The sequence below is a fragment of the Oreochromis niloticus genome, linkage group LG3, assembly GCF_001858045.2.
Source record: "Oreochromis niloticus isolate F11D_XX linkage group LG3, O_niloticus_UMD_NMBU, whole genome shotgun sequence".
Classification (NCBI taxonomy): Eukaryota; Metazoa; Chordata; class Actinopteri; order Cichliformes; family Cichlidae; genus Oreochromis; species Oreochromis niloticus.
Genome location: NC_031967.2, coordinates 79,255,627 through 79,270,219, shown reverse-complemented (window position 1 = coordinate 79,270,219; position 14,593 = coordinate 79,255,627). Strand labels below are relative to the sequence as shown.

At 37.9% G+C, this 14,593-nt stretch overlaps 2 protein-coding genes across 2 annotated transcripts; one reads left to right on the top strand and one right to left on the bottom strand.

The window, feature by feature from the left end:
• Positions 1–729: 729 nt before the first annotated feature.
• Positions 730–6,240, bottom strand: LOC100711945 (interferon-induced protein 44). Its single transcript, XM_019351226.2, has 10 exons — positions 6,174–6,240; positions 5,745–5,780; positions 5,578–5,604; positions 5,447–5,464; positions 5,286–5,319; positions 2,551–2,752; positions 2,216–2,365; positions 1,830–1,998; positions 1,390–1,490; positions 730–1,308 (listed from the first exon to the last, which is right to left on the bottom strand). Exons 2-10 carry the CDS (start codon positions 5,770–5,772, stop codon positions 1,144–1,146), a joined length of 894 nt encoding a protein of 297 aa, XP_019206771.1. The 5' UTR covers positions 5,773–5,780; positions 6,174–6,240; the 3' UTR covers positions 730–1,143.
• Positions 6,241–6,769: 529 nt separating this feature from the next.
• LOC109196800 (uncharacterized) lies at positions 6,770–13,754 on the top strand. The gene is made up of 6 exons (XM_025905376.1): positions 6,770–6,783; positions 7,011–7,042; positions 7,857–7,903; positions 11,466–11,499; positions 12,748–12,945; positions 13,172–13,754. Exons 2-6 carry the CDS (start codon positions 7,027–7,029, stop codon positions 13,477–13,479), a joined length of 603 nt encoding a protein of 200 aa, XP_025761161.1. The 5' UTR covers positions 6,770–6,783; positions 7,011–7,026; the 3' UTR covers positions 13,480–13,754.
• Positions 13,755–14,593: the final 839 nt, after the last annotated feature.

Below are 14,593 nucleotides of genomic sequence, written 5' to 3'. Positions count from 1 at the left end.
CAAAGAAAAAGTGGAAAACAGCTAAACATGAGAGGTTTTTGGACAAAGTTTGTGTTTTTTCCATTGTTTAAGCACTGCTTCCAGCCAAGAGTAGACCATATATGCCCTATAGCTGAAGAAAAGGCTAACATTGTTATATTTTTACAAAAAAAACAGCTAAACATGAGAGGTTTTTGGACCAATTTTGTGTTCTCCATTCTTTAAGCACCGGTTTGAGCACCGTTTAAGCACCGGCACCGTTTCAAAAGTACCGGTTTGGCACCGGTATCGGATAAAACCTAAACGATACCCATCCCTAGTCACTAATGATCTTTTACTCTGAGCTGATCAGCACATCAAACCTGTTCTTCATGAACTTCACTGGCTCCCTGTGAAACTCAGGATAGTGTACAAACTAATTCTGCTCACCTTCAAGACCCTTCATAACCTCGCTCCTCCTTACCTCTCTGATCTGTTAAGCCCTATCTCTTCTGCCTGCTCCCTTCGATCCTCCTCATCTATCCAGCTTGCTGTGCCTTCCTTCTGCCTCACCACCATGTGAACCAGAGCTCTCAGCTGCTCTGCTCCCAGGCTGTGGAACTCTCTACCCCCAGATATAAGAAACCATTGTTTTCACAGCAAGAGGGGCACCAACAAGATATAAACAGGTGGTCATAATGTTATGCTTGATCGTTGTATGTTCTTCACAGAAAATGAAAGAAAACTCATTCAGAAATATTTATTAATTGTATAATTCTTATTTTAAAAAGGATACAACAGACTTAAATACCATACAAGGTTTAATGCAAATGTATGAGACATTTATTTATCGTAAGTGCACATGTGCATTCTAACATGCAGAGCTGGGTGATGGCTACACAAGCTCATGGCTGGAGTGCATGTGTGAAATTTTTCTGCAAAGACAAAGACAGCTTTATTTTATTTGATTATAAATGTTCTTCGATATATTTCTGTGAAGTTAGTCGTTATTAAGAAAGGAAAAGAGAGAGTTCCTGATTCCTGAAACTTCCTGATTTTTATTTTATCTGGTAGTTAACATCAGTCTGTGTGGAAAAAGTGACTCTTATTATACTGGGATTATGTATTATTCATCGAGTGTATTACATCAGTGTGTATGTCTGAAACTGTCAGGAATGTGTCAGTTTATAATTTAGAGTCAATGAAGTCTTCTCCCAGGTCAATCATCATTCTCAGTGCGCTCAGGATCAAAGTGTCGATGTCGTCATTCAGTTGTGTTTCTTCACTGTAGTTCTTCACAGGAAGGATGAAGTTAAGCGGGATCCCCAGTTTTGAGCTCAGATCTCCCATCTGATTTTTACAGAAACAATAAATTACTATAAGATCTGAGTACAGGTCTGCAATGTTTAATTTTTTTCACCCAAAATTCACCTTTCTCTTCACGAGCTTGCTTTTGTACACATTCTTCAGGTCCTTTTCAGTTTCAGGACAGGCCTCGTCAAATTTGGTAAGAACAGCTAACTGGGGAATACCTGCAATATGAGATGTTTTATGATTAGTCTGAGGTTAACTTGATGGGAATGTTGACTATACATACAGTTTGAACAAATACCACTCGACATCTTGCCTATGAGCGATTCAGTGAAACACTCTGATTGTCTTTCAGCAGAGACTGTGTCCATATTTAACCAGGTATAGTTATAAAACTTTTGTTATCAGATGTTTTAAGACAACCAAGTCTAATGCAGAACATCAGCAATGTTTTTCATGCACATGCATTTGTTTTCTTTTACAAGTAAAGTGTTAGAATAAATAGTCAAGATGTTCTTTAAATGCACTGTAAGTCTGTTACACACTCAGTCCCCTCTTACCCAAGTCGCTGGCTGCCTCTCTGATGGCTTTCATCTTCTGTAACACTGAGCTGTTAATTTCTGTCATGTTACCAGAGTAGACACAAACCACAACATGAACTCTGTCCTCTGGAGAAGGTGAAGGATTGCAGCCAGAATCAGACGTGGACAATGGAGACGCAGGGTTGAACTGCAATATGTTACAAAGATCATAAGCAGTCATTGTATACTGTAACAAGAATCTCAATAATAACATGAATGAAAAAGACTGTGCATATCTGTATTTTTTAAAAAACTTGAATAAATTCATCAATATATGATTTACTTTTTTGATCACAAAATAACTTGAAGAAAATTAGAGAGTTTTACTAAAAGAGTAAACACAGTTCATAGTTTGATGATTGTACCTCATAACCCTCCTTCACATGTCCCATCATGGCCAGTTTGATGTCTTCCACTCTCACTCCTCGTCCACTCCCTTCTTCCAAACCCATCAGGTCATTGAAGACAAATGGGTAAAACTGCCCTGCGTCCTTCTTAATGTTGTGGGTTTCATACTGAAAGACCAAAAAAAAGTTTGCAAACAACTTGGGAGGAGATACGATTTGTTTTAAACATAATCAAATGTTTTAATTACTTATTAAATCTTGAACATGGTGTGTAGGCTGATATTTTACTATAAGTTACAGTTTCACTTGTTACATTTCCAGACATCAAGTCAGTGTAAATAAAAGGAAATTACTTTTTTGGTAAAACTTCCTTTCTCCTCGTTTGTTGTGTTGGTCAAAGCTGGACAGGTTATTCTTCTCCGTAAGACATTGCTGACAGAATTGATGAAGCTGGACTTCCCAGCACCGACTGGGCCATAGAGCAAAGCTCTGCCATGTCTCACTTGGTCATTTTGAAGCTGAAAATTCTTCACATACTGCAGATCTGCCTGGTTCCTGCGAATGGAGTTAAAACAAGTTTAATATAATGTAGATGTAGTTTTAACATGACTAACGGTGTGAAATCATCCTGATACCTCTGTGGGGTTGCTTTTTAAACATCGCTGTTCAATCAGGAAAATGCTAGTTTTAGCATGTTTCCTGTGACCTGTGATAATGCCTGTTATCAGAATAGCATGATAACATTTTCTGAATGACATATCGTCAGGTATCATCAGATTTCCAATGCAAACTAAATACTGACCTCATGATGGAGCTATATTAAAAAAGATAGACGATTACAGAAGCCACAGTAATTCATCCTGAGGAAAACGTGTGTTGTGGAAGTTGTCCATTTAATAAAGCCTGCAGACAAGCGGTGAGCAGTAGCAGAGTGTGAGGCATGCTCAAATCCAGTGGCACCAAGGCATTATACAATAAAATAATGTTAATGATACATAAATGACAGAAATTCTTCCACGATATTCCACCCTTTGATTCTTCAATCACCCTTAAGAATCACATTAATAACAGAATTTCTTTCCTGACATTCTGTAAATCACATCAACATTATTGTACACTTAACCCTCCTGTCATGTTACGGTTCAGATTGACCCAGAACAGAAGAGATGTCACATGTCATCTGCATCACTACAGAAAACGAAAAAAAAAATCAAATCAAAATTATAAAAGAAAATTGTAAAATAATCAATGTCAGTGTTTCTGACACTTTTGTTCCTGGAAACCAACATAACAGAAGGTTGACACTGTGCATCCTCACTTCACTATTCTCTCACCACCCTTTGTTCATCTCCAATCATCCTCACAATCTAAGCTCTCACATGTAAATGACAACAAAGGAAAGACCCTCTCCAGAGTGTCTAATTGTGTATGGCAAAGTGAAACGGTTTAACTCCTCTCTGGGTTGTCGTGCTGGAAATGGTCCCTGTTTCTCACTGGTCCTCTTGAAGCCTTCTCTCCTGTTCTCAGTCTGCATCTGTACCTCAGTCTCTCCTTCCATACTAATCCACCTGTAATTTAAAAAATGAAAGCCAGCCCCGAAAAACTCTCTTTTGCCACATGACCCTTGCCATGTGGCAACTTAACAGAAATAGAGATGCGCAATAAAGTTGCACCTTCTCTCTTAAAAATTTCAGGGCATCTCCCCTGGAGTAGCTCCGCTCCAGGCCTGTAACCCTGTGTTAAAAAAAACCAAAATAAAACACACACATTAGCGAGTGGTGTGTCCTGCTATAAATCATGTGATTAAATCACATGAACAGCCCTCTGCTGTAGAAAAAGTGATGTAGATGTTAGCACAGTGCATCTGTATGCACACTTACTCACAGTGACCTTTGCATTGTAAACAATACAAGGTCATAAATAACACACCGCTGGTAAATTCATAGACACAGAAAGTGGCAATGAAAAGGTTAAGTCGGCAAGGCCCAAAGCTCATGCAGACTAGGATGCTGCTGTCACCTTTCCACTCCTGTAAAAAAAAAAAAAAAAAAACATACATACATACATACGTACATCTACCCTTTTGTCACATCTGGTTGGAGGTAGGTGCAATCTTGCATACTGGTGTCAGGTCAGTCAAGCTTTTGTCAGTCCAGTCAGTTCCCCATTTTTATTGCTGATAGTGGAATCTCTCATGTCACATTGAGTTTCTACTGCCAGCAATATGACGTCATTTCATAAAAGAAAAAGAAGAATTTAGACTGGATTATCTCGGTGAATCCTTTTAAGGACTTTTTATCTGATTGTGTCCCAAATACATGGCTTTCTCATGGATTTCTGCCGATTGTATCCCCGATCTCGTTCTTTCGGTCACTACCCACAGCTCGTGACCATAGGTGATGGTAGGGGCGTAGATCAACCGATAAATTGAGAGCATTGCTTTTACACCCAGCTCTCTCAGACCGGTACAGCGTCTGCATCACTGTGGCCACAGCGTTAATCCATCTGTTAATCTCCCGTCACTTGTTAAGAAGACCCCGAGATACTTAAACTCCTCCACTTGGGGCAGGAACTCGCCCCTGACCCGGAGTGGGGACTCCACCCTTTTCCAGCTGAGGACCATGGCCTTAGATTTGGAGGTGCTGATTCACATTCCCACCGCTTCACACTCGGCTGCAAAACATTCCAAGGCGGCTGGAGGCCATCACCCGATGAAGCCTACATCATCCGCAAAAAGCAGAGATGAGTTCCTGAGACCACCAAAGGTAAAGCCTTACACCACTTGGCTACGCCTAGAAATTCTGTCCATAAAAATTATGAACAGAATCGGTGACAAAGGGCAGCCCTTAGTCACCGATAAAACAATGAAGTTCAACAATATTTTTTTCATGCCTAAAGGTGAATAAAAATACTTGAGAAAAAAACCTGATTGAGGTTGTCATAATTCATGAATTAAAGGGTTAGACTGAATAATTGTTCTTACTACTTATTAGTGCAGCCTTTCAAATGTATATCATTAATTACAGTTAAAGAGAAAAGAATGGGTCCAAGTCAGTCCTGTTCACAAGACTGGAAACTGTAGATTTACCCCCAAGATACTTGTCTCCACGGAGTTTTCAAAGCTGTAAATGTAATTAAAGGCATTTTAGAAAGTGAAATAGATGCAACTGTATTTGTAAAGAGGAAAAAACAGTTTTGTTCAAAATAATCTGCAAATAACAGTAACCAATGTTCTAAAATGAAACTTACTAGGAGAAGGTGGAGGTACTACAAGATCAAATTAAAACACAAACAACATGAAACATATTAGACAGTTATGTGCACAAACATCTGCAAATAATTTGCAGAAATTGCGTTATTAAATTCATGAAATAACTTACTAGGAGGACGTGGTGGAGCTGGAGGTGCTACAAAGTGAAACATACAGGAAGTAATATGCAGTTTCAGTTTCAATTAATATTTCTGAATTGTTTGTTGTGGGAATATAATAAGCAGCTCTTGCCTTGTCCTGCAACAGAGAACAATGTCTTCACTATATGTTACTTACATTTAGGAGAAGAAGAGCAACCTCCCATGGTGAAAACTGAAGAAGTAAAGATGAACTAATAACTAATATATATTAATTAATAACATACAAAACATTTCACTGATCACCCCCCGCCTCCAAAAAGAAAAAGTTTATGGAATAATTATAACCTTAAACTAAATGAGTTCCGAACTTAAACATAAAACCAAAGACTTTGCACAAATATTGTCTTCTACATTAAATTAATGAAGGGAAGGAGGTAAAAATACAACTCTGTTACATTTACTGAGTTCAACAGCAAGTTTTAGAGTATTTGACGATGACTTGATTCTCTAACATATTTTGCAGCATGTGGTCTTCAGACTGAACTTTTCACACATAATAAAACATAAGAAAATTGAACTATATGATTCACTAAGGCTCTTTTTCAACCTGGTAAAGACATCTTACCTGTACTGTGATGCAGGTGCAGATCAAGATCAAGATCAAGTGAAGCTGTTGAAGGAAACACAGTCGGTCTTATATAGATGAATCTCATTCACTTTTACTTTCCTTATGACAAACCATGACTGTTGTAAAAAACCATTTCTGGGAAGCAATTTATCTGATGCTTTGCTTTCCTGACACTTTTTGATCCAAACCTCATCTGACTTTTCCCTTACATGACTTTGCAATTATTAGAAAAGATCAAATGGACAAATGTATTTATCTTTCAAAATGTGAAACTCAGATTCTTTATAAGTGTTTGCAGGCTATAATTAATCATTACTGATGAACACAGCAAATGAAAATGCCTGTTCACATATATTTGTATTGCTTTATCTCTGAAACCAGCAGACTGCTCACTGATTGTTTTTCTGCAAACATTTGTCAATTGCTTAAACATAAATCTCAGAGTAATTGGGGCAAATTTCCAAGACACAGGAGGTTGATTTCTTTTAAACCACATGCTTTATCCTGAAAAAAACAAACAAAGTGAAAGTGGGGAGGCTACTCTATAAAAGACCGAGTGCTTTCTTTAAATAGTTTCACTACTTTCTTGTCACTGCAGCAGCACAAGGTAGGAAGCCAGACTGATGATGTTTTATATTTTTTTGGCATTTTAATTTCTTAAACACTATTAAACCTGAGCGAATTAACTGCTGCAATGCTGACTTTAGTCTGTAATAGACTGATGATCTGTCCAAAGTCTACCTCCTTGTAGAGTATGTTAGCATAGACCTAACATAGTGGACTTGGACATCTGTTACCTTTTGCTTGTTATTTTTATATCTTTCTTTCTTTCAGGTCTTCAGATTTGATCATGGAAAAATCTAAAAGTAAGTGACAAATTGTTTAATGCAGATATCCAACTTAGTCACCACAGTCTTCTTGTTCATGGCATTGATGTAATTCTTATAATAATGACACCTCAATAATACCTCATTTTTATTATAGTGCTGAGTCATTATTAAAGTGCTGACGTTATGCCTGCTGCCTCGCCTCTGTCAGTGCGCCCCAGGGCAGCTGTGGCTACAGTGTAGCTTGCTATCCAACTTAGTCACTGCATTGAATTCATGTTGTTCTTAAAGGCATTGATAAAATTCTTATAACATTTATACTCATAATACCTCATTTTCATTATAGTGCTGAGTCATTATTAAAGTGCTGATGTGATGCCCGTTATGCAGAGTAAAATCTTAAACACTTAAATCCCTCACTCTCAAATGTTTCACACATTATGTTTGTATGCACAACACCAGGGGTAGCCAAGTCCATTCCTTGAGAGCTACTGTCCTGCAGATTTGGATGCATCACTACTCCAACACAGCTGAATCAAATGGTCTCATTGCATCTTCAGCATGGCATCAAGTTTGGCAAAGGCCCGGTAACAAGCCATTCATTTGAGTCCAGTTTGTCGGGACAAGGATGCATTTAAAAGCAGCAGGACAGTAGCTCTCAAGGACTTGGCACCCCTGAACTACACACACAATCATAGCATGGGAGTTGTTTAAGTGGAAAGCCCATGAAAATGCCACCTAACTCCTCTTTTGTTTACTTTGTGTCAATAATGATATAAAAGTCAAATACTATATACTACTACTATAAGCATTTTAAACAACACTCTCTAACTTGTTAAATATTTTTCCCCAGATCAGTCACCCTCTTCACCTTCAGCTGCTCCAACACCACAAGTACAGGTTAGTGAACCTCCTTGGTCCCTCATGTCACAACTAACATAGAACATACACACGCAGAAGTCACTTTATAACAGGAGCTATCATGATGGAGCTAAGAAAAAAGACGCTTTCTTGAACTTTAAGGAGAGAAATGTACTTTGGCCATTAAAATACAAGGTTTGTGGATAATGATTTTGGGGTAAAACTTTATTACAATTACGATGAGCTAACAAAAATTATAAAGTTATTAGAAAATACATAGCTTGTCATTTTTGTAATTGCACAGTTTTAAATATTTTGCTTTCTATTATTGAGTCCATAAAATTTTAACAACAGTGTTTTCATACTTTGCTTTCAGAGTTATGGATTCATCACAAAGTAGAAACCAGTTATTTAGAAGCTTCTAATGCTTAAGATAAGATAACCTTTATTTTTCCCACGCTTGTGAAATTTGTTTTGCTACAGCAGTGGACAGTGCAAAGTTGCAAAGAAAAATTAGAGAAAAACACTGGAATAAGATATCAATAAGATACTGTACATAATAGAATAGGATAAAATAAAATAAAATAAAATAAAATATATAATCGAGTAAAATAGAATAAAATAGAATACAAATGCTATATACAATATGAGTGTAATACAATGATGCCAGAAAGAGAGAGTGTTTCACTTAGTATTATTGCACATGTGTGGATGTGTGTGTTTGATCAGTTGGAGTCTTTGTTGTGGAGTCTGACAGCAGTGGGGAGGAAAGACCTGTGAAATCTCTCCGTCCCACACCGTGGGTGCCGCAGCCACTGAAGGAGCTGCTCAGTGCTGTCACAGTCTCCTGCATGGGGTGGGAGATGTTGTCCAACAGGGATGACAGCTTAGCCGCCATTCTCCTGTCACTCACCACCTCCACTGGGTCCAGAGGGCATCCTAGAACAGAGCTGGCCTCTTCATGGCATTATTCACAATTGTGTGTTTATATGTGTTAAATGATTAACACATATAAACACAAAATGACTAAGATGTGCACAAATATAGTTTATTTATAGAAGTTTTATAAATTATTGCTACTTATTCCAATTCATGGTACAGTTGTTAAGTATTTTATGTGACCTCATCTAAAATGAGGACTATCTATGATTATAATAATGCATTTACACATGAAAATGAAAGGCAAGGTGTCAAAAAAGGTCTCAGCTATCTTTAATCACAAAAAGAAAACTGACAAAGATAAACAGAAATTCAAATATTTATTATCATTATTAGTCTGTACAACGCTTTTCACAAGAGAAAGACAAGAGAAAGACATGTACCATATATATATCTATATATATCTGCCGGTGGTAAATACCACTGGCAGATCTGCTCTGAGATCCACTATCCACTGAGCATTGCTGTTATGGGTTCTTCTCCCATATGCTCTTCCAGTACTGCTCAGTCTCCAGCCTTGATGGTGCTGTTCTCATATGGTTCCCTGCCACTGACAGTACACCTTGCTTGCTATTCTTCTTAGGCACCATGTTTTTTGCACCTTTCTGCAGCTCCCTCCGTGCTTCTTTGATCTTAGGCTCTAGTTTCCTTCTCCTACCGCTTCATGATGACTGCTGCCATGGTATAGATAAGGTTGTTAGTTTTAGTAATGGTGGCGGTAGGTATTGTCGTTAGTGCTGCCTTCACATCATCTAGTAGATCTTCTGAGTGTACTTCACATAGTCTTGGTAACCTGCTACAGAGGATTCATATTTCAAGCAAAGTGTTTGTTCATCCATCAATGTTTCACAAGAAATGTTCGTCCAATGTATTGTTCAGAATCTTATCAAACATACAGACAATCATCACCAAATGGCTCTTTACCTAAACTGTTCTCAGCTCACAGGCAGTAACCTGGGAATTACGATGGATCATATTACGTCCTTGAAATTTTGGTCATATTCAAATTCAAATTCAAATTTTATTTGTCACATACACAGTCATACACAGTACAATATGCAGTGAAATGCTTACACAACTGCTCGTGACCTAAAGAAAAAAGAAAGGGCTATGAATAAGATAGGAAATAAATATGAAAATTAAAAAGGGTAAATTTAACTAGGAAGGAATAAAATAAAATAAAATAAAAAAATTAAAGTTAAAAATTAAATAACTGTACAACACAAATTAGAATGAAGGTTAAATTTAACTGGGAAAGAATTAGAATAAAATATATATAAATTAAAGTTGAAAATAAAATAACTGTACAACAAAATACACAATACACAGTATGGAAATATATAAGAATGTATGAAGAAATATAAATATATATACAATAACAGCAGCTGTACAGTATTAAATGGAAATGAAGAAATATAATGTCCAGTGTTGTGCAAACCACATTGTAGGTGTCTTGTGCAGTGCAAATATGCTTAAAGTGATTTAGTGATGAAGTGATTAGATGACCACGCATCTAATCGAATTAGTGTAAACAATGTCCAGACTGTCCAGTGTGTGTGTAGGAATCATATATGTGGGTCCGTTCTATGTGGTGGTGTGATTGAGAGACCGTATCGCCTGCGGGAAGAAGCTCCTCCTCAGTCTCTCTGTGTTGGTCCTCAGGGAGCGGAATCGCTTCCCTGACCTCAACAGAGAGAACAGTCCATTGTTGGGATGGCTGAGGTCCTTCACGATCTTCCTGGCCTTGGTCCAGCACCGCCTGCTGTAGATTGAGTGCAGGTCAGAGAGCTCAGAGCGGATGGTGCGCTCAGCTGATCGCACAACCCTCTGTAGAGCTCGTCTGTCCTGCATGGTGCTGTTCCCGAACCAGGTTAAGATGTTTCCCGTCAGGATGCTTTCTATGGTGAACGAGTAAAAGTTCCTGAGCACCTTGGAGGGGAGTCGGAAGTCTCTCAAGCGTCTGAGGAGGTAGAGATGCTGTCGGGTCTTTTTCACCATGGTGTTGATGTGACAGGACCATGACAGGTCCTGCGTGATGTGAACTCCGAGGTATTTGAAGCTGTCCACTCTCTCCACTGGGCACTCGTTGATGACTAGTGCTCCTGCTTAGTGCTGAAGTCCACTATCAACTCCTTTGTCTTACTGACGTTTAGAAGGAGGTTGCTCCTCTGGCACCAGTTCTCCAGATTCCTAATCTCCTTCAGGTAGGCCATCTCGTTGTTGTCAGAGATCAGGTGGTGGAGCTGGTAGTGGCATAGTGGCATATATGTAATACTCTATGGTCACAGGCTAAAAATTATTAAACAATTGTCTGAGAAACGGTTTCAGGGCCAAGAAAAACATTACCCAACTATATGACCTTAGCTGTATGAGTATAGGTATAGTTCTGGTTAGATGTTCATCAGTAGTCTCCATTTCAAATGATTAATTCCAAACCAAACTGATATGGGACCATGTTCATGGAAGTCCACTTGATAATCTAAAATACCATTTAGCTTTTAAATTTACTTCATTAAAAACCACAACAATAAACTGTCATTCTGTTAAGTAAGTCACAGCAGCAAATCAACAATAGGATCACACACTTTTTTAAAATAGAGTTTCCTGTCTGAAAAAATGTAAGTAAACAAACAAATTTCAATTTGTCTACAATTTCTTTCAGAGGCCGTGCAAACTTCCAGACAACTGCAGGAAGGGTATGTAATGGTATTTCTAATTCTTGAAATGTATTGCCATTTCTAAATAAAATTATGAAAAGCTTTCTTCTCTGTCATATTGTCATAATGTCATATTTTAATCAGCTGGTTTGTTCGTGTAACTTTCACACTGTGAGAATTTGTTAATGAGTTTCTGACACAGAAAGCCTTCACTTTTATTTCATTTGTTTGTTTTTTTTATAAAGATATGTAAATATCCTCATACATGTTGCGTTTATACATTTAGCCTCTGAACTTGTTTTGATGAAACTGTCCATCAGTGTTTCCTAACCACTGTGTCACGGCACATAGGTGTGCTTTGAGAAATTATCAGGAGTGCCATGGAAGATTAATGGTTCCACCTGATTAGTACTCTAAGCAACCAGCGTAACGGGCAGAATAATCCCATTCTCTTCCATTAGAGGGTAGTACAACTACCTGCTCTAATTAAATGGGTTACCAACTGCAAATAAAACAGAAGAAGAGGGAAAAGAAACTACATAACAGTCATGCTGTGAGTGCGAATGTTGTCATTGTGTTTCTTAAATTTGTAAGTCTTGGTTCAAGCTGTAGGATCAAAGACATTCCTTTGTCTCTGGAGTCAGGTGAGGAACGTTAAGCTCCACAGCCTGGTTCCGATCAGCCTTTCCTCGCTAGCGAATAAAAGACTGGTTGAAGATGTTCTGTCTTGTTTTTGTTCTTCATGAGGAATAAGTCTCTAAACTAGTGGGGTCTGTGGAAGAGCAGACTCAACAGACAATGTTGTGCATAATAGCAAAGGATACATTATTAAAAAGTAAAAGTAGCCAGTCTGACCTGGGTCCTGGAGAAAATTTCAACCCAAAAGAAGACCCTAGCAACAACATTTTTGCTTGCTGCTGTATCGTGTCATTTCTTTAATGAGAAAAACTTGCCGTGGTCCGAAAGGTTGGGAAAGACTCCTCTAAATGACACTGACAGTAAAACAAAATAATTGGTGGATTAACAGTGTTTCCAGAGTTTTTTCCATTAGAGGAAAAGTTTCAACCTCTTACCAATGCCACTCTTTTTATTTTTACAAATCACACCACACTGTGTACCACAGTATGCATTACGTCATTACATGGTAAATACAACCTTGTTTCTTATCAAGAAGACAAAATTTGCCATTTAGTCATGTGTCAGAGTGAGCATCCAATCAAACTTTTTTTTTTAAAAAAGACCTAAAGCTTTTCTGTTAAGTTTTTCCTCTTTTCAAAATGTGTGCAGATGCAGTAAAGATCTACACTTACTGCACAGCTGAGACCTTCGGGGCCGACAAAGATGTGCTGTACCAAGTTGTAAACTTGTCTCAACAGCTACTGGTGGAGAGCACAGACCTACAGAAATGCAACACTGTCATTGTTTTCTGCCCAATCAACTCTTGTGTTAGGTCAGATGTGGAGGCAGCCATGGCTAAAGCACCAGGTACCATTAAGCTTGGTCACAGTAATATGAACTGTGTTCAGTTTTCCATAATTTCTCTTTAACTTTACTCACTATCAATATGCTTATTAATATTTTAATTCAGTTTTGCAGATAATCATGGAAACATCTTTTCTTATGGTTTCAGCCCTCTATCATTCAAAACAGTAACAATGCAATAGCTTTGTATTTGATTTTATTTATTTAGTGTTTTTTCTGCTGTGTGCAGGTAATAAAGACATCATCCTGGTTGTGATGCACCATACCCGAAAGACAGACTACTCAACAAGTGATACAGAGTGGTCTCAAATATTTCCAAATGTCATCCTGCATGTTGATGTTCTCTTTCATGAGACTGAGAGAGGATTACTGAGATGTCAGAAGAATGAACAGGCAATCTGTCAGATACAACAAAAACTACAGGACATTAGCAAACCAACCAACACTGTGGGAGGACTGGGTCTTTTGGCCCCGTTGTTAGTGGCACAGGCGCAGAAACCTAACACTGCAGATAGTAGCAAATGTCTGATTCTGTAGTAACACAGCTCGGACACTGACAATGAAAAAAACGGTGTAGTAGGGACTAGAACAACTAACGATTTACACTTTGCATGAAAAAGGATAAACCTGAATAGTCTAAATGAACAACATATTACTAATTACAATGTTGAATCTTTACAATATGAGATTTAATGTCACAACCAAACGAATGAAAATGCTGATACTATAAGTGTTCATATCAAAGTGAATGATTGAATAAAGTCTCGTGATAATATGAGTCCTCAGTTTCCTTTGTGGTAACACTTTATTTTAGCAGACCTATTTTGCACTTTTATGCTGTGTATAGAAAAAGATTGCATGGTTTACGGTAGAAAGTAGCATAGTTGTACACAGCTCTAACACATTTTACAAATGTTTAAGATCTTTTTAATGATTGATAATGAAACAAAAGTCTACATGAACATCAAGGAATACTTCAGATGTTATTGATTTTGTTTGTCAATAAATTCTTTGACAATTAATTCGGGCCCAGGGCCACCAAAAGCCCCTCCTTGTTCATGACAGTTTTCAGGAACCAGCCTGGCCCTGCCACCTCCCAGCCTTGGGTTTTAGGGACCCTTCTCAGGTTCCCCAGGGGTGTGGTCCTTGGGGCAGACCCTTGTGTCGTATCTACCATGACCCAGTTCCTGCATCAGTCGGGAGTGATGGGGTAAGCCAGCCCTTATGTGGTGTCAGATCCTTAACATTGGGGGGTTCCAGTTTGCCTGAACTCTAAACCTTTAAAGTTTCATATCTATAAATATAAACACAAAAATATCTGAAAGCATTTTGAACCTGACTGGATGCCTTCCGAGCAGGTTCAGTATGCTCCATCGTCTCAGTGTATCTTTCTCTCTTAAACCCCTCCTACAAACTCAGACTCTTCTCCTGCCTACATTTACTCTGGCAACAAATATTTTAATGTTTTGTATCTGTTTGTGCTTTGTATCATTTTCTCTTGTGAAGATAGGTGAGATTTTTTTCAGTTATGAGCTACTTTTATTTTCATTAATATTCTACTGTATATAGTATTTTATTTTATTCTATTCTGTACAGTTGTGTACTGTATTTATTCTTATTTTATTTTATTCTAATTTTTGCTTCATAACTT

What these genes read in the sequence shown, in the direction of transcription:
- LOC100711945 (XM_019351226.2), bottom strand. Translation starts at nt 5,772, where the DNA reads ATGGGAGGTTGCTCTTCTTCTCCTAAAT. An exon ending in ATGTGAAGGAGGGTTATGAG is followed by an intron (nt 1,999 to 2,215) that starts GTACAATCATCA and finishes AACATATTGCAG; the next exon opens with TTCAACCCTGCGTCTCCATT. An exon ending in AGAGGCAGCCAGCGACTTGG is followed by an intron (nt 1,491 to 1,829) that starts GTAAGAGGGGAC and finishes CTCATATTGCAG; the next exon opens with GTATTCCCCAGTTAGCTGTT.
- LOC109196800 (XM_025905376.1), top strand. An exon ending in CTCCAACACCACAAGTACAG is followed by an intron (nt 7,904 to 11,465) that starts GTTAGTGAACCT and finishes AATTTCTTTCAG; the next exon opens with AGGCCGTGCAAACTTCCAGA. An exon ending in TCCAGACAACTGCAGGAAGG is followed by an intron (nt 11,500 to 12,747) that starts GTATGTAATGGT and finishes AAATGTGTGCAG; the next exon opens with ATGCAGTAAAGATCTACACT.